This window comes from Astyanax mexicanus, chromosome 18, assembly GCF_023375975.1.
Source record: "Astyanax mexicanus isolate ESR-SI-001 chromosome 18, AstMex3_surface, whole genome shotgun sequence".
NCBI lineage: Eukaryota > Metazoa > Chordata > Actinopteri > Characiformes > Acestrorhamphidae > Astyanax > Astyanax mexicanus.
This window is the reverse complement of record NC_064425.1, coordinates 11,128,652-11,148,852: the sequence shown is the minus strand read 5'-3', so window position 1 is coordinate 11,148,852 and position 20,201 is coordinate 11,128,652. Positions and strand designations below refer to the sequence as shown.

General features: G+C 38.8%; 1 protein-coding gene across 5 annotated transcripts in view; it reads left to right on the top strand.

Moving 5' to 3' along the window:
- Positions 1–20,201, top strand: part of LOC103041854 (cGMP-dependent 3',5'-cyclic phosphodiesterase) — a 364,471-nt gene that overhangs the window by 331,158 nt on the left and 13,112 nt on the right. For all 5 annotated transcript variants that reach the window (XM_022669594.2, XM_049467139.1, XM_022669603.2 and 2 more), the window contains 13 exons: positions 484–595; positions 1,862–1,901; positions 2,223–2,286; positions 5,140–5,221; positions 6,456–6,630; positions 7,746–7,858; positions 8,564–8,764; positions 9,679–9,749; positions 12,864–12,986; positions 13,709–13,796; positions 14,529–14,576; positions 18,303–18,377; positions 19,431–19,530. In XM_022669594.2, coding sequence (XP_022525315.2) covers positions 484–595; positions 1,862–1,901; positions 2,223–2,286; positions 5,140–5,221; positions 6,456–6,630; positions 7,746–7,858; positions 8,564–8,764; positions 9,679–9,749; positions 12,864–12,986; positions 13,709–13,796; positions 14,529–14,576; positions 18,303–18,377; positions 19,431–19,530 — 1,292 coding nt within the window. The remainder of the gene's footprint in view (positions 1–483; positions 596–1,861; positions 1,902–2,222; positions 2,287–5,139; positions 5,222–6,455; positions 6,631–7,745; positions 7,859–8,563; positions 8,765–9,678; positions 9,750–12,863; positions 12,987–13,708; positions 13,797–14,528; positions 14,577–18,302; positions 18,378–19,430; positions 19,531–20,201) is intronic.

The window sequence follows — 20,201 nt, the reverse complement described above, 5'->3', positions numbered from 1 at the left end:
GTTTGTTTGAGGTTTTAACTTCACTGTTTTTTGCTTTTAGTGAAAGTTTTAACCTTCATGTATTTATTTTTGGTTTTCCGTACAGCCAGAAACGGAGAAAAAAGTGCCAGCTGATTAATTTTATTTTGGGTCAAGCTAAGCAAGCCATTTATTTTAGTAGGAAGAAAAAACTGGACTCAGGTTTTAATTGTGATGTCTGTCGGGTTTTTAAAGGTTTAGTGCAATCAAGAATCAGAGTTGATTTTATGTTTTTTAAGAACATGCAAAACTTTGATGGTTTTAATGAAGTGTGGGATTATGAAGGTGCTCTCTGTGTGGTGGAAGATGGCATTTTACACTTCTCTGATGATATACAATAATTTTTATACTTGATTGCTAATGTTTTTATTTGCCTGATGTATTAATAAAGTGTGGTTAAAATTCAAAATTCTCTCTCTCTCTCTTACTCTCTCTCTCTCTCTCTCTCTCTCTCTCTCTCTGCAGGTACACTGCGGCGGATGAGCATGTGATCCAGCACTGCTTCTGCTACACCTCCACAGTGCTGACCAGCACACTGGCCTTCCAGAAGGAGCAGAAGCTCAAGTTTGAGTGTCAGGTAGGAATCGGGGATTGAACGAAGGAGTGCAGAGAGAGAGAGAGACAGAGACAGAGAGAGAGAGACAGAGAGAGAGAGACAGAGCAGGAGATTAATTTCAGCCGTCGTTCAAGTTCCTTTATTCAGTGGTGCTGTAATATCTTCAGAGAGAGAAAGAGAGAGAGAGAGTGGGAGAGGGATAGAGGGATTACTACAGGAAGTGAAGTGGTGGTCTCTAAGGTATCCAAAGTGCTGATCGGTGGGGTCATGATCTTCACCAGCTCTCCCGAGACCCTCGGAGTGCACTTTTTCTTCTTGCTTCTTCAGTCTGGAGTCTGTAGAAACGCACACAGGCGCACACACACATTACCAAGTCTTTAAGACTACTAAAATAAGTTATAAATAAGTTATGTTCTGATTAAATGTGTCTTATTAAAAAGAAAAACACTCTTTACTGCAAGGTACATAGTAAAAAATTACAGCTTAAAAATTGCTTCCAAGAGGGGGCCCCTGAGTGGTCGATTGCCGGTTCGAATCCCGGTCATGCAGCTTGCCATCAGCTGCCAGAGCCTCGAGAGAGTGCAATTAAGTTTGCTCTTTCCAGGTGGGTAGATGGAGCTCTTTCCCCTCCTCATCACTCCAAAGGGTGATGTCAGCACTAGGCATCTGTGAGCTGATGTATCAGACGCGAGTCGCTGCCCTTTCCTCCGAGTGCGCTGTGATGCTACTCAGCAATGCTGCATTAGCCGTAGTTGGAAAAGTGGTGGTGGCTGACTTCACATGTGTCAGGGGAGGTCCTAATAAGTCCTAATGAGTGGGTTGGGTAATTGGCCTTGTAAATTATTATCTTCTTTTTGGGATAAAAATAAGATAAAATATTACTAAAAAAATATCTTTCCCTTACAATTCTAAAAAATACTGAAAAAAATGCTTCCCCCTACAATTCTATATATTCTGCCCGACAAAAATGCTCTCAGTGGCCACTTTTGGATGGTCTTTTAGAGATACCTCATAGATTGTGTGTATTCTTACGCTTCCAACTGGCATTTTTCAGCAGGATAAGGCAGCCAGCATGGTATTAGAGCTTTCAATTGTTCAGTAGCTTTTATCCTATTATTGGAATCATCTCACAGAGATTCAAACATATAAACCTTTATTCTGTTCCAACCACTCCTTCTTGGTGCATTATTTGTCTGTGTATATAATTCATAGAGTCTCTAATATATCACTAATAAATAAAGTGTTTTTGTTGGTATTTCTCTCATTTATTGTTTATTTTTTCTACAGGCTCTTCTCCAGGTGGCTAAAAACTTGTTCACACATCTTGGTGAGTTAAAGTTACAGAAGGTTGAATTGTATGTCAACTGTGTGCACACCAGATAAATTTAGAGAGAAAATCTCAAATTTAGCTGAACTAAAAATATATCTTATGAGTTATATGAGTCTGAGTTAGACCTGACACATATCTGAGGTGTAATATTTCTGTTCTATTTTTAATACAAATCTGACGTCTGTCCTTTTATACTTTTATACACATATCTACTCCAATTTGGACCAACTGGAATATAACGTCTGGTTGATGGACTATGGCATGAGCTGTGGTACTGATATTCTCTCTCTCTCTCTCTCTCTCTCTCTCTTTCGTCAGATGATGTGTCTGTTCTACTGCAGGAGATCATTGTAGAGGCCAGGAACCTGAGCAATGCTGAGATGTAAGTGTCTATCTCTCTCTCTCCCTCTCTCTCTCTCTCTGACACACTCTGTCATCACTGTATAGAGTATTTTAAAAGGCGGTCAACTTGATTTCCTAAGCTAAATAGATATATAGATATACAATTCTGGAAAAAATAGGAGACCACTTAAAAATGATGAGTTTATTTGATTTTACCAAATTGAAAACCTCTGGAATATAATCAAGAGGAAGATGATCACAAGCCATCAAACCAAGCTGAACTGCTGAATTTTTGCACCAGGAGTGTAAAGTAAAAGTTATCCAAAAGCAGTGTGTAAGACTGGTGCAGGAGAACATGCCAAAATGCATGAAAACTGTGATTAAAAAACAGGGTTATTCCACTAAATATTGATTTTTCTGAACTCTTAAAACTTTATAAATATGAACTTGTTTTCTATGCATTATTTGAGGTCTGGAAGCTCTGTGTCTTTTTGTTATTTCAGCCATTTCTCATTTTCTGCGTATAAAATGCTCTATAAGACAATATTTTTATGTGGAATTTATTTGGGAGTAGGGTTGCAGCGGTAACCGGTTTCACGGTATACCATGGTATTAAAATGCACGGTTATCATACCGTGTGTGTTTGCTTATTACCGGTAAAACGCATGCCAGCGGACAAACTCACCCGCGCATGCGCAACTCTGCTCCGCTTCAGCTACTCAGCACACAGCGGTGAGAACGGCAGAAAGTGCATCAGACTAAACAAATCTCCGTCCGCCTAAAAAAAGGCTAAACTAAAATCAGCAGTGTGGGGCTATTTCAGAGACCCGCCGAACGCACCCGAGGATGGTTATCGGATTTGTAATCAACGTGGCCGTAAAGTCACAGCTAAAGGTGGACATACGTCAAACCTGTTCTCCCATCTCCAAGAACACCACCCCGCTCTGCAGCGCAAAGTATGTGTTTAGTTTATAATTTTAATCTGAATCTAAATAAAACCTCTTATCCGAAATTTGGGCACGCAGGTACAGGCGTGAAGTGCATGCTACGATGGATTCACGTGTCCGTGTAAAGGTACTGGCCGGACTGGATGTGAAAGACACCATTCATTTACATGCGTTCATTATCAAATTCTGACGTGTGTCAGGGCCAGACAGGAATGAGACTGGTGCAGATACAATAAAATAACTTTATTAAAAGTTATAGAGCAGACAGGGGTAGTCAACGGAAACAGGGTCAGTACCAATAATACACAGTGTAGAAAAACCATACTATAACCGGAAGACAGTCCAGAGTTCATACACGGGTAGGCAGTATAACAGGGTAGGCAAAAATCCAAAGTACTACAAACAGTCCAGGTCATACACGGGTATCCAACACAAGGGAGCAGGCAAAAATCAAAGTCGGTAGAAAACAAAAACAAGATCATACACGGAAAATGGCAAGGGCAAGAGAAACGCTTTGTATTGCAGGTATTACCAAACAGATACTCGGCGAGGTGTGAGCGTGAGCATGGTCCTTAAATACTGTGGATAATCAGTACTCGGGGCTTCCTGGTGGCGTCATGTGATGTGTCATGTGATCGGGAGTGTGTGTTGTGTCATGGAGTGGTGCGTTCTGGGTATTGTAGTTGTTACTGTGGGAATCGCAGATAGAGCTGGATGTGGGAGACACAGACGTGCTTTCAGCACCAGACATGACAACGTGCCTGTTTTTCATATGTTAAAACCAGACTCTGTGTGAAAGCCTTAAAATAGAAATCTCTATTGTGAGGATCATGTCAGAAATAAATCCCCTCTTTCTGTTTATATACCAACTTGGCAGTAAAACGGACGTTTACAACAGTTGTTCATCAGACACTGACCCAGGCTCAGTTTATCAGATATTAAATAATTTAAACTTAAATAATTGTACTGAATATTTTAAATACAGGATCTTTACTTCTTAGAGGACATGTAATGTGTGTAACGTGTGTATGTGTGTGTATATATATATATATATATATATATATATATATAATATATATTTTTTTATACACTCATAATGCCCTTAAGAGTAGTGGAAAAACCTGGTTTCCTTCACCTAATGGTGTACAGCTTATTTGTTTTAAGGAGACATTATCTATTTAATTGTTCCAGGTTTCTACAATAAATAGTTAATTGAACAAAAAAACCTTTGTTGTAATTTCTTTAAGGGTCAGTTTAATAATATATGTAACAAACCGTGATACCGCGGTATTTTCTGAGACGGTTATCATACCGTGAAAATCTCATACCGTTGCAACCCTATTTGGGAGAAATGTTGTCTGTACTTGATAGATTAAAACAACAATGTTTGTTTTACTCAAACATATACCTATAAATCAGAGCTAAATCAGAGAAACTGATTCAGAAACTGAAGTGGTCTCTTATTTTTTTACAGAACTGTATATAGAACTACAACACATCATAAAAGCACTGTTAGTATTTGCTAACACAAGTGAAAAATATGCAAAATATATCACCGATTAGAAAGAGAGAGTGTAACTGTACCTCTAAAAGAAATGAAAAGTACTTTATAAAGAGTGAAAAAAACTAGGGGAGATGTGGCGTTACAGTCCGGCCCACACTGTACCCTGCAGTGTACACTTGCCTGGATGGATTGAGGCTGCAGGAGAGCTGAACTTGGTGGTAATTTGTCCCAGAAGGCTGTTTTAGTAATTCCTCATAATGATTACGATCGCTGCCTCATTTCTCTTGGCTTTGAAGAATTTTGGCTGTGAAATGGTTTGTGGAGTTCGAGCAAGATAACACTGATATTCAGTGCATGCGTGTATGAGTTTTATATGAGTTAGGGGCACTATAATTAATTAATAATCTTGCCATATCTCTCTCTCTCTTTCTTTCTCTCTCAGTTGTTCAGTCTTTCTGCTCGATCGTGTCAGTCATGAACTCGTGGCCAAAGTCTTCGATGGTGGGGTGGTCAATGAAGATGAGGTATGTTTCTGTACTTGTTTGTCAATTATGTTATTGTCATGCCAAGTCCACATTTATAATTCACCTATTCAGACATATTTTTAATTTACACCTAAGAGACTTGAGACTCAACTAGGGCTTTCACCACAGTCTTGAGACGTGACTCGACCATAAACATTTGAGTTTTGAGTTGGCTTAGCATCTTGAGCCTTGATTGGACCTTGCAACTAGTTGAGACTTAGACTAAGACCTGTACCTCAGAGTCTTGAGACCTGTACCTCAGAGTCTTGAGATTTGGCTGAGACCTGTACCTCAGAGTCTTGAGACTTGGCTGAGACCTGTACCTCAGAGTCTTGAGGCCTGTACCTCAGAGTCTTGAGACCTGTACCTCAGAGTCTTGAGATTTGGCTGAGACCTGTACCTCAGAGTCTTGAGACTTGGCTGAGACCTGTACCTCAGAGTCTTGAGACCTGTACCTCAGAGTCTTGAGATTTGGCTGAGACATGTACCTCAGAGTCTTGAGACCTGTACCTCAGAGTCTTGAGACCTGTACCTCAGAGACTTGAGATTTGGCTGAGACCTGTACCTCAGAGTCTTAAAATTTGACTGGGACATACGCCTCAAGGTCTTAAAGCCTGACTGGGACTTTCAGTTCACTTTCTTACTGCTTGGCTGAGACTTGTACCTCAGAGTCTTGAGACCTGTACCTCAGAGTCTTGAGACATGTACCTCAGAGTCTTGAAATTTGGCTGAAACCTGTACCTCAGAGTCTTAAGACCTGTACCTCAGAGTCCTGAGACTTGTACCTCAGAGTCTTGAGACCTGTACCTCAGAGTCTTGAGACATGTACCTCAGAGTCTTGAAATTTGGCTGAAACCTGTACCTCAGAGTCTTAAGACCTGTACCTCAGAGTCCTGAGACCTGTACCTCAGAGTCTTGAGATTTGGCTGAGACCTGTACCTCAGCGTCTTGAGACCTGTTCCTCAGAGTTTTGAGACTTGACTAAGACCAGTACCTCAGAGTCTTGAGATTTGGCTGAGACCTGTTCCTCAGAGTCTTAAGATTTGACTGGGACATAAGCCTCAAGGTCTTAAAGCCTGACTGGGACTTTCAGTTCACTTTCTTACTACTTGCACCTCGAAGACTTGAAGCTTGAGTAGAACTTGTACCTTATTCATACTTGAGTGGAACTAGCACTTCCAAAACTTGGACATGACTATATTAACATTTTTTTTGTTTCTCTTTACTTTAACAGAAGGAATTCCGTATCCCTGCTGATCAGGGCATCGCAGGGCACGTCGCAACTACAGGCAAAATCCTTAATATTAAAGATGCCTACTCTCACCCACTGTTTTATCGGGGTGTGGATGACAGCACCGGCTTCAGAACCCGGAACATCCTCTGCTTCCCAATTAAAGATGAGAACGGAGGTACTGTTTAAAGATCATCACCTAGTCCATCCAATCAGTGTGTGGAAAGCAAACTACAGCTTTAGGATCAGCTTAGTGTCTTTACATTTCTTTACATTGTAAGTGTAACTGTTACTCTTGCATGTATACATTGGCGTGAAAAAAAGTATTTGCCCCCTACAGATTTCTTTTGTTTTTGCTTTTTTTGTCCTAGTGATATTTTTCTGATTATGAAACACACTTTAATATTAGACAAAGATAACCTGAGAAAATATAAAAAGAAAAATGAACCTTATAACTTGGTTGTGCCACCCTTAGTGGCAAAAACAGCAATTCAGACACATTATTGACACTAACACTGAGGCGAGTGACACCAGCAGTTCTTTAAATGTTGTTCTGGGTTCTTTTGTGACCTCCTGGATGAGTTGTCCATGCCCTTTTGGAATAATTTCAGTCAGTCGGCCACTCCTGGGAAGGTGCACCAGTGTTCCATGTTTTCTCCATTTGTGAATAATAGCTCTCACTGTGGTCTGTTGGAATCCTAAAGCTTTAGAAATGACTTTGTAACCTTTTTCAGACTGATAGATGATCAGTGACTTTGTTTTCTCATCTGTTTTTGAATTTCTTAAGAGATCCTGAGATCTTTAAGCTGCTTCATTTTGTCAGACAGGTTCTATTTAAGTGATTTCTTGATTCTACAGGTCTGGCAGTAATCAGGCCTGGTTGTGGTTAGTAGTAAAATTAATGTGATTAATCACAGTTCATTTATGTATATGATATAGTATAATATATATATATATATATATATATATATATATATATATATATATATATATATATATATATATATATTCATTTTTTCCTTTAATAAATGAAAACTCATTTAAAAAGTGCTTTTTATATTTACTCAGGTTATATCAGTGTCTGATATTGATGAAAATCTAAGTATGACAAATGCAAAAACAAATTATACCTCTAAGGGTGTAAATACTTTTTGACGCCACTGTATATAACATATATTATCATACATACTGCTACTGTCACAATAACAGTGTGTGCTGTGGGAGCACGGAGCACTGTGATTGTGATCAGTCCTGACTCTAACTCACACCCCTCCCTTCTTTCTCCATCCGCAGAGGTTATTGGAGTTGCTGAACTGGTGAATAAGACAAATGGACCGTGGTTTAACCGCTTTGATGAGGATCTGGCAACCGCCTTCTCCATTTACTGCGGGATCAGCATTGCCCATGTGAGTGAGAGTAGCACAAAGGAAGATGACAGGGTTACTGGAGAATGACCAGTCCAGTAGTAGTGGTCCAAGTGATTCAACAGGGACCTGGCAGGGAAGAGAAAGTGATGGCTGACATCACAGATATCCGCATTTCTGTATCCAACCACAAGAGGGAGCTGTTTCAAACATGTAATTTGGCCATCAACTAAACTGAGACACCAGTGAACCTAAATTCTGAGAATTACAATGGCAGCTATTGTAGCCCATAAAGACACTAACAGTGTTGTGTCTGTCGGATAAAAACATGTTTATGTGTGAATAGGGATACAATTAATTCATTAATTGGTGGGTTTTTTTATGAATGTGATGCCTGTAAAATTCAAGTGGACTTGATAGAACACAGTGGATCAACACCAGCAGATGACATGTCTCTTCAAACCATCACTGATTGTAGAAACTTCACACTAGAGCAGTTTGGACTGTGTGTCTCTCCACTCTTCCTCCAGACTGCTCCCCTGATTTACAAATGAAATGTAACATTTACTGATGATCAGTGATGGATCATCATTTGGAGAGACATGTCTGTCATCTGCTGGTGTTGATCCACTGTGTTTTATTATCAAGTCTAAAGTCAGTGCAGTTTTCCCAGAAAATCTTACAGCACTTCAAATACAATGTGGAACAAAGTCACTGATTATGTTCTCTTTATCTGCTTGGTCACAGTCCCTGCTGTATAAGAGAGTGCACGAGGCGCAGTTCCGCAGTCACCTGGCCAACGAGATGATGATGTACCACATGAAGGTGTCCGAGGAGGAGGTGACCAAGCTGCTGACCAGCGGCATCGAGCCCGTGGAGCAGATTCACCCCAGCTTTGCTGAGTTCACCTACACACCACGCTCTCTGCCAGATGACAACACACCCATGGTCAGTAATGTGGGGACCCCAGAATGTCCCCAGATTGATTTACAAACAAAAAAGTGTGTGGCTGATAGATTTGCATATAATTATTTGGTTGATATATTGGTACATATATCTTATCAGTGTGGTATTTTATAATAACATTCATATCTATACGGCTCATTATCTGGCCACCTTAATATTTCTTCTAAAATTAATAATAAAAAAAACGTGAGAAAAAAATTCAAATCAAAAGATTAAGGATAAACTTCAATAAAATGTATTTGAATGAATATAAATATCAAGGCTTAAGTTAAGTTGTTCAAACAATCAAACAAAAATAAAAAAGAGAAACAAAAAGAAAAAGAAATTTCAGATCAAATAAGGAAACTAAAATAATGCAAAACTAACTAAAATACCATTTAATAATACTATTAAAACAAATGCAAGTATTAATAAAAACAATAATAATCTGATTAATAATAAACAATCAACTCAGTCAATAAATAAATAAGACGTTCAGTCAATAGTCAGATGTTCATTGCTATCTTGGCAATTAATTGTCATAGGCCTCCAGGTAAATACGTCACTGAAATATAAATCTGCCAAAGTCAGAGTGAACCTGGTTCTTAAAGGGAATGGCAAGTGACACACTGATTGGTTAATTTCTTGTTACGCGCAAAACACACCCATGATTAATTAAGATAATTAGTACACGTCTTTTGCATGTTTTGAGCCGGGCAAGGTGTACTTTTCCAGTCATTACGATAGCAAAGACACACTGACACGCCCTTATTCAAGCTGTGTGGTCCACGGATGACAACTCACCTGTAGATCAATAAATAAGGCTCATAGTGTGTATTGAATAATGCTAGCAATTTGAAATATGAAATGGTTAATATTATTATAATATTTATTTCTCTCTTTATCTGTGTTTACAGGGTATTCTGAGCATGTTTGAGGATATGGGCTTTATTAACACCTACAAGATTGACATACACACTCTAGCAAGGTAAGTTTCCCCCTCTCTATCTCTCTCTCTCTCTCTCTCTTGATCACTCTCTTTCTCTCTATCTCTGTTTCTTTCTTCTGCACCTCATTCATTCTTTTTATTTTTCTTTTATCTGTTGCTACACAAAAACTGTGAATCAAGTCCAAGAGCTGTGTACTCAAATCCCTGAGCTGAACAGTCCAATCTGGAGTTGGAATAGTGTTAATATCTCAGAAATTGCAGAACAAATTGACTGGATAAAATCTGACAGAAAAAAAAATATGAAGAAGAGTAAAAACACAAGAATAAAATGCAATAATATAAATTGGAAAGTAAATTGTCATTGAGATTATTTACATGCATGCTATTATAATTGCATTATTCAAGAACATCAGAGTTTTCAGTAATCTGATCAACACAGACACATAAACTTGGATAATCAGTTATAAAGCAATAATCAGATTTTACTTTGTAACCAGCCAATAATCTCACAGGATAAGTGATGTAAACTTCATGTAAAACCCAAACTTCACTCCACAGCATTACTCAAACCACAGTATGCTCATCCATCAGCTAGAAGATGAGGATTATTTAAATACTTGTGTTTGGACAACATATTGCAGGTACTGTGTTAAATGTACGTCATCATCAGGGTCAGTTTTCACTCATGCACAGACTAAGAAATAAAAGAGTACTCAATTTAAGAGTATACATGCACTGAAATATCTGATTACTAAGCTAAAATCCATCTTAATTCACTCATGCACAGACTGAGAAATAAAAGAATACTCCAGTTAAGAGTATACTTGAACTGAGAAATCAGATTACTGATATATACTGATACAATAATCCAAGAATACTCGGTCAGATTCCTAAATCAGGTTTACTCTGGTTTCTCTAATCTAAGAAATCTGATGTATGCTAATTAAATCACTACTCAAACAATAATAATAAACATTTTCTGAATTTTATAGTTAACGTTCTTACAACATTCATTCTTTCATGTTTTTATTTCAACATTTACAAACTTTCTGGTAACGTCAATGCATGTTTTAATTTATTTTGTTTCGGCACTGTTACTTTTAACATTTCTAAAATGTTTGTATTCGTCTAGCTGAGAAGTTATGTAAGAAATGTTCTTATAATGTTGTGGCACAAGCAGCAATACATCAGCTAACAGACACCCAGGGAGAGCTCAGCCAGTTGGGCTCTGGCAGCTGACAAGCTGGCAAGCTGCATGACTGGGATTCGAACTACCAATATCCCGATTGGACCACTTTTTTCAGAACATTATATCTGTAACTTACTTTAAATACACCTACCACTGAAAGTCCATTCCGGGTTTTCTACCATGTTGCCTACAACATCTGAGCACGTGCGATTGAAATGAATGGTCAGTGCAGTCAGTAGTGCATAGACAGTAAAGGTGCAGGCTGCTGCCCCATTTCCATTTCACAATGTCTACATTTTGCTAAAATCTTATTCTTTTATTGTATGCCCTCTGAATTAACCCGAGGCCACGTTAAATTAATGTCCTACCTAAACAATGAAATATTAGGAGTAAGCTTTGCCTTTGCCTAAGTCAACATTACAGGCTAACCTTTCTGGAACCTTTTTAAAACGTTGCTAAACGTTCTTATAATGTTCTCTGTTAGCTGGGATTCTTCATGTAAACACACAGTATATATTAGATTGCTGTTTAGCTTCTATTTACTCACCTGCAGGGTCTCTGTTTGACAGCTCAAACAGAGCTGAAATTTTCCAAACACTGATCTGACCGGCAGCGAAATTCACTCTCCACCTTCTCTTCTCCTTCTCCAAATGTTTATCTGACCGCGTGTTCCCAGGCCAGTCTGACAGCATGTTCTCCTTAAACTTTAATGATTTCCTTCCCTGCCCTGATCCCTCCTTTCTCACCCCCTCTAATCCCTCTCCCTCGCCGTCGGTCAGTTCAGCAGTCAGCCTGAATGAAGATGCTCTCAGCCTTTATTTATTAATAACCTGGCAAACGTTACCTGGCAACCGCCTCTAGGCTTCTGTGCCTCGTGGTCCAGCATCAGAGGGCGTGCTGCTCTCATAGCCGTGAACAGCGTAGCCCTGACAGAGCCGGCGTGCGGCCGGTGGGCTTTTAATAATTGAGCAGGTCTCACCGCCTCCCGCCGGAATATTCCTGCAGGACGTGGGCATGGAGAAGATGGACAGAGGGCTGGGTGTGCGCATGTGGGCGGGTGAACGAAAAAAACAAACAAAACGCTGGAGTTGTGTCCTCATTAATAAAACAAACCTAAAATCTTTAAAAAGCTATGGCAAGGCAGGTTTTATACGTATAGCACCTTTCATACACAGAAGAAATTCTAAGTACTTTGGCCCCAACCCAATTTAGTTTTTTAAATGACCTTCATACTTTCAAACATTACAAAGTAAAGATTGCACAGAAAGTGCTGTCCTTGTTTCTAGGCAATAAATCTTATATTGTTGGATGTCGTCTTTTTGGGACTCCCATATCACACCTGACTGTTATCTGGAACTTGGCCTTCAGTTTGGAGATACTGGTACCAGTGCTCACTCCAAATAATGCAGTAACTCAGTTTTGGGGAACACCAAATTCTTGTGGTCAGGTTCCTACTGATCATTGTAGCAGTGCCCATGCTGGGGAAACCAGAAGCTTAAAACAAGCATCAATAGCAAATATGTCTTTAATTAAGATGTAAATATCAACAGAATTTAAATATCGGTATCAATTTTACCATGTTCAGAAATCTACCTTCAAGGTCTGTCTGATTTTTGGGCTTTCAACAATGGATTTCTCACAGTCGCTTCATTAGATCACAGTGACCATGAGTTCTTCCTTGTAAATATATGCCCTTAATCACTGCGATGGGATTAAAATTGGATTTTAAATTTAAATTTAAGGAATAGTCGCTGAACTTTGAAAGATTTCAGGATCAGGACACCTTCCCATTACACCCAAAGGAGCTTTTAGGACATCCCATTCTAAATCCATAGTCATTAATGTGTAGTCGTTTTCCAGATTACAGCTCTGACAGCAGGTGTGGATTACAGATACTGAATTGACATACTCTGTGTGTGTGTGTGTGTGTGTGTGTGTGTGTGTGTGTGTGTGTGTGTGTGTAGGTTTTGTCTGATGGTGAAGAAAGGCTACAGGGACCCTCCTTATCACAATTGGATGCACGCATTCTCCGTTTCACACTTCTGCTACCTGCTCTACAAAAACCTGGAGCTCTCCAACTACCTCGAGTAAGAGATTACACTTAACACATTCTAATCCAATACATCAAAAATACAGTCAATGTCCAAGTGTTTGTAGACACCAGTTGTAGGTACTGCTGTTGGATGATTTGTGCACCATTAGTCCAGAGAACAGAGTTCTCAACCCTGGTTCACCCCCTAAACTGTATGTTTTAGTGTTCACACTGGTCCCAGCACTCCTTATCCAGCAAATCCTGAGTTGAAGTTGTGATTTAGACCAGGAAACCACTAAAACATGCAGATCAGTAGGTTCTCCAGGACCATGGTTGGCCTTGGGTATAGTGACCATAGAGTTCTCAGCCCAATTTAAGGGTCTTTATACCCATCTAGTCCAGTGGATCTCAGCCATGGTCCTGAAGGTCGAGATGCCCAAGATAGTAACGAACGTCTGACTAGGTTGTGTTCAGTCAGTGGTGCACCTGTGTTTTCTGTTGCCAAGATAGAAATACACCAGAAATTTACCTGAACACACCTCATTTCTAGATCACCACGCCCGTCACTGCAGCTATATTCACATGCACTATTGCTATCCAAACGAGGCAGGTGAAAGACCTGAAAATACATTGTTGGTGGGGTGAAAGATAGCAATGAGCTAAAGTAGCTGTGTTTATTCACTAATTAAAAGGGGTGTCTGTATTTTTTTGGACTTGTGGTTTGTAGAAGACACACAAATGTGCATGTTTATCTAAAATGTGTTAATTTCTCTACAGGGACATAGAGATCTTAGCTCTCTTTGTATCCTGCATGTGCCATGATCTGGACCACCGAGGAACAAACAACTCTTTCCAGGTGGCTTCGGTAAGTTTAGAACATCAGGCAACATTTAAAGCAATAGATTGGCCCAAAATCAAACAGACACATTGATTTATTGCTTGAGACCCTTGTAATATATTGCTTCTGTACATCAAAACTATGAGGATAATTTAGCTAACAAGTGATAGAAGAAGCTTATGTGCATCATTTAGCATCTTGCTAACTGCATGCCTATATTAGCACACACGTCGAGCTAAGCAGTCTCACATAGCTCAGTCTCACATTGCTCATGAGGTTTCTAATGACATCAGGGATGTCTGTGGGCTAATTGGATAAGGCAGTTGACTCGATTTGGCTTGTCTTCAAAGGTGCCAAAGTATTTGCATTCATTACTCTGTAGGTAGAAGTATAGATACTAGGGTTTAAAATCTTTCTGTAGAAGTTAAAGTATCAACTCAAGCTTTTTACTCTTTAAGTAAAAGTGTAAAAGTACTGGTTTCAAAACTACTTAAAGTATAAAAGTAAAAGTAATGTAAGAGGAAAAAATAAAGCCATTAAGAACAAAAGCTTAGGCTGTGCCACAGGGTCCTATAGTGCACTACCATTTGTGTGAAAATTTAAGGAGTAGGAGTAAAAAGTCATCTGAAAAATAATTACTTGAGTAAAGTATAGATAACCCACATTTCTACTTAGGTAAGATAATGCAGAATTTGTACTTTGTTACTTGACACCGCTGGTTGTCTTAAACACTGAAAAGGGATTTGTTTTATTTTTCAGCAATCCGTTCTGGCGGCCCTTTACAGTTCTGAGGGATCTGTTATGGAGGTAAACACACACACACGTACACACAAGAAAAAAAAAAACATTGAATAAGAAGAGGTATGTCCATATATATATATATACAGCTCTGGTAAAAATAAGAGACCCCTTAAAATGTTTTTGTTTTTTTGATTTTACCAAATTGAAAACCTCTGGAATATAATCAAGAAGAAGATGGATGATCACAAGCCATCAAACCAAGCTGAACTGCTTGAATTTTTGCACCAGGAGTAAAGCAGCATAAAGTTATCCAAAAGCAGTGTGTAAGACTGGTGGAGGAGAACTTGCCAAGATGCATGAAAACTGTGATTAAAAACCACCAGGGTTATTCCACCAAATATTGATTTCTGAACTCTTAAAACTTTATGAATATGAACTTGTTTTATTTGCATTATTTAAGGTCTGAAAGCTCTGTGTCTTTTTTGATATTTCAGCCATTTCTTATTTTCTGCAAATAAACACTCTAAATGACAATTTTTTTATTTGGAATTTGGGAGAAATGTTGTTTGAAGTGTATAGAATAAAACAACAATGTTAATTTTACTTAAACATAAACCTATAAATAGCAGGTTTCAGGTTTCTCCCACACTGAGAGGTGTATGGCCTGTTCATTTATCAATGGTTTCTAATATTAATTGATACACAATGTTGTTTTTGTGTTAATTAGTTTTATTTTGTTTTGCAGAGCAAGTAAAATAGTGTTTTAGTAAATCCTGATAAGTTAATTCTTTCCTACAGGATAAGGTCTGCAGTTTTTTAATTTAACAATGGTATCGTATCTCTATCAGGTATCAGGTATTGGTAAAAAGAGGGATTGGTGAATCCACAGCCAAAACACAGCCAAAAGCTCAGTTTTTTTAAATATCTGGATATGTTCGGAGGGGGCCTTGATCTCGCCTGCTCTAGTTTTTATCTTATAATAAAGATAAAAGCAGGATTACTGGTGTGTTAGGATTTGTAGAAGGTGTAACACGGCAGTCACACACTGTGTTGTCAGGAGTGCAGGAAATTGCATCACCCTGCGAGTGATTAACCCCGGAGAGGGAGCTTTATTTGTAAGGTAAATCTAACACACCTGGCTGCAATCTTCAGATGCTGTGCAGAACATTAATTTGTTGCATCAGGTGTTCAGGGGATCAGGGGAAGGTCCGGACGCCTTCAATTTCAGATGCTACGTTGGAATTAAAGCTAACGCGTGAAAGAGCAATCATGGAAATGAGCTGCAGGTGCAGTTACGATTCGGCTGGGTTTAGATGAGGGAGTGTGTGCTGCAGCTGAGTTTCTCCATGTAGTCTGTTTTATGTGGAATGGGGATTTTAAGCTTATCTGCTTTGTAAAATACCCCCTTGGAATAAACAAACTTGGTTTGGCGCAAAATTAGAGCACCACAGGACATTTAAATATTTTCAAATCAGTGTACCAGACCTGTTTAGATGTTCCTTCCACTGTGTCAAGATTCCTTGATGAATAGACCAATAGAAATTCTCCCAAAAAAGGGCCTAAAACAAACTCTTTTAACTTTGACTTCCAATGAAAGTTGAAGAAGAAGGTTTTATTTCTCTGCATTGTTGTGTTTGGTGATGTGAGGTTTGGATGGATTTGAGCTACACGGTTATGTAAACTCTCTCTCCATTCCACAAGTCTCTCTACACTCTGTTGTTGTTGATCTAATCTGAAGCTACATGAAGTTTGGAGGTGTGTAGTAGTGAGGAACTCTGAAGCTACATGAAGTTTGGAGGTGTGTAGTAGTGATGAACTCTGAAGCTACATGAAGTTTGGAGGTGTGTAGTAGTGATGAACTCTGAAGCTACATGAAGTTTGAAGGTGTGTAGTAGTGATGAACTCTGAAGCTACATGAAGTTTGGAGGTGTGTAGTGATGAACTCTGAAGCTACATGAAGTTTGGAGGTGTGTGTAGTGATGAACTTTGAAGCTACATGAAGTTTGGAGGTGTGTAGTGATGAACTCTGAAGCTACATGAAGTTTGGAGGTGTGTAGTGATGAACTCTGAAGCTACATGAAGTTTGGAGGTGTGTAGTGATGAACTCTGAAGCTACATGAAGTTTGGAGGTGTGTAGTGATGAACTCTGAAGCTACATGAAGTTTGGAGGTGTGTAGTAGTGATGAACTCTGAAGCTACATGAAGTTTGGAGGTGTGTAGTGATGAACTTTGAAGCTACATGAAGTTTGGAGGTGTGTAGTGATGAACTCTGAAGCTACATGAAGTTTGGAGGTGTGTAGTGATGAACTCTGAAGCTACATGAAGTTTGGAGGTGTGTAGTGATGAACTCTGAAGCTACATGAAGTTTGGAGGTGTGTAGTGAACTCTGTGCACTATGCTCCTCAGCATCTGCTGACCCCGCTCTGTTATTTTACACTGACAGAGCACAGAGTCGCTGTCGTTTCCAGTCTCTTCCACTGTGTTATAATAATATCACTGACAGTTGGCTGTGGAATATTTAGTAGTGAGTAGTGAAATTTGTTGTTGCACAGGTGCTGCATCCTATCACTGTACCACAGTGCTGGAGTTCACTGAGCCTGAGACCCATTCTTACACTAATGTTTGTAGAAGCAGTCCCAGCATGCCTAGCTGCTGCTTTTATTATTATACACCTGTAGACATGGAAGTAATTCAGGAACACCTGAGTTTATGTGCATGCTTTTCATTGGACAGCGAGTATTTTTCATTATTGGTATAACTAATGAAATATAAGTGTTTTAGCTCTTCATAACTAGATTCTGAAGTTAAAATATATATACGTATATTTAAAGTGTCAAACAAACTAAAATACTCTGTAAAGCTTTTAGGTGACCTTAGCTGGGGTGCTGTTAACTTGTTTCTGAGGCTGGTATCTCATCCTTTCCTGGGGTGGTCCTGATGAGTGCCAGTTTCATCATTATAACGTTTTGATGGTCTTTGAGACTACACTTTCTTTCAAAGTTCCTGAAATATCTCTGATTGACTGACCTTCATTTCTTAAAGTATATTTTTGTTCTTTATTTAGTTGAGTAGTTCTTGCCATGATATGGATTAGAACATTACTCAAATAGAGCTATTCACTGTATACCTGTAACTCTACCTCTTCACAACTTTACAACTGGTGCTCTCAAACACTTTAAGAGACAAGAAATTCAAGTAATTAACTCTTGACGAGTTCAGCACAGCTGTTAACTGAAAGCCTGAAATATCAGGTGACTCTACCTCATAAAACTGACTGAGAAAATCCAGCCAAGATGTGCAAAGCTGTCATCTAATCGTTAAAGAGGATAGTTTGGGTAGTTTGTGTAACACTTTTTTTTGTTTATAAAATAAATAATTCCTTCATAGTTTGGGTGAGTTTAGTATTAATCTACAGTGCAGAACATTTTTAAATAATAAAAAATACACTAAATTTAAGGTATGTCCAAACTTTTGACTGGTACTGTACATAGATGTATATAAAACCTTCATTTCCCTTTGAAACTAGTGTGCAATTATATTTTTCACACTTTAATCCCTGAAGAGAGTATAAAGTAGGTAATATGGGGTAAAGGCAAACAACTGGTCATTGGGAACCTGTAGAGGTGTACATTTATATTTACTGGACTCTGCTTCCCTCTAGTGGTGTTTCTTTGCATGCACTTTGCATCAACTCATTAAAGGTTCAAGGTTATTCTACTGTATGTTACTTGTTATACAGTAATTATCCTCTGTGAATAATAATCATGTGTATTTATGTGTGTTTTTGAACAGCGGCATCATTTTGCTCAGGCCATCGCCATCCTTAACACCCACGGCTGCAACATCTTTGAGAAATTCTCCAGAAAGGTTTCTAATGATGTCATTTCTGCTCTCTGCATGATGTGATGTTTTCTTTAGGGTTATAAAGGCCAGGATTTCATTTTCCAGCAGGATTTGGCACACTGCACACAATGCCAAAAGTACTAGTTGGTCTTATTTCATATTCTAATTTTCTGAGACACTGATTTTTGGGTTTTCATTGACTGTAAGTCATAATCATCAACAATAAAATAAATAAACTCTAAAATAGATCACTCTGTGTGTAATACATCTATATAATATATGAGTTTCACATTTTGAACAAAATTACTGAAATAAAGTAACTTTTTAGTGATATTCTATTTTTTTCAAAAGGCAATGGCAGGCTTGATTTCTAATCTAAAAACCAATAAAATGTAACAATTTTAGCAACATAAGGTAGTGTAAAGGGTCTGAACAAGCAGCAAGCCTTTGAAAACTCTTAAAGATCTGACAAATACAGTTTTTGAACAATTACAATATATATATATATATATATATATATATATATATATATATTCTTCACGTACACCCCCACTCGTTACACTTCTTCATGAACATGCAACAGTGCACAAACCCAACTTTTGCATCAACAATAAACAGAATACTAAATAAAATAACATTGCTGTTTCCCGTAAATTATCTGCTCATGCCTCTCCAGGTAGCTGTGCCGTTAAAATAGCAATTTGCCAAAGATCTGATTACAGCGCACCTAGCTCTTAAAGGGAATGGCAAGTGACATGCTGATTGGTTTATTTCACATTACACCCAAAACACCCCCATGATTAACTAAAAGAAAAAAGTACATGCTTTTTGTGCATTTCGAGCTGCGCATGTTGTACTTTTCCCGTCGTTATGATAGCAAAGACCGACAGTGACACGCCCTAAATCAAGCTATATAGATTGCTAAAATAAATATATTTAGGGACATTTTACAGAACTACAGAACAAAGCATCTGCATAATAGTGCCTGCATAAATGTCCAGACTAGCAATAGTTTTCTAGAAAGTATTTTTATATATTTGATGCCAGCTGAATGCTGTCTTTTGCTCTGGTTGGCAGGATTATCAGAGGATGCTGGATCTGATGAGGGACATCATTCTGGCCACTGATCTGGCCCACCACCTCCGCATCTTCAAAGACCTGCAGAAGATGGCAACGGGTAAAACGAGACACAGAGAGTGAGAGAGAGAGAGAGAGAGAGAGAGAGAGCAGCAAACTGAAAGCTTACCATCTGTGTGTGCATGTACACCCACTGACCACTCTATCAGAAAGCCCTCCCTCTCCTGCATAGAGTTACAGACTGTTTCCCATCTGTTGCACAGTTTGTGTCATCCATCCTCCTGCCCACCGTGAGGGGAGAGGTACTGAACGCAGATCTGCTCGTGGAGCTGGTAGATTTCTCTGGTTGTTGGGCCCAATCTTAACCTACTACCTGTGATGCTCCAGACCACCACCCAGATAACATCTGGCCAGCAGAATCCAGCAGAAACTACAATAAGGGGTTGCTGATAAACTGTGCAGTACAGTGGGCCACAGTCTGTAACTGTATTTACCAATAATGAAGCTATTTGCTAGCAAGTGTTTCTAATAAAATGGCCAGTTAGTTTAAAGTGCGCAGTAGTAGTTGTTTCTAAAAAAGTTGTCAGTCAGATTAAGGTGCCGAAGTAGTAGGTGTTTTTAATAAAGTGGCCACAGTGAGTAGAAGTACATGATGGTAGTAGGTGTTTCTAACAAAGTGGCCAGTTAGTGGAAGTATAATATAGTAGGGGGTTCTAATTAGGTAGCAACAGTATGTAGAAGTATGTGATGGTAATATGTGTTTCTAATAAA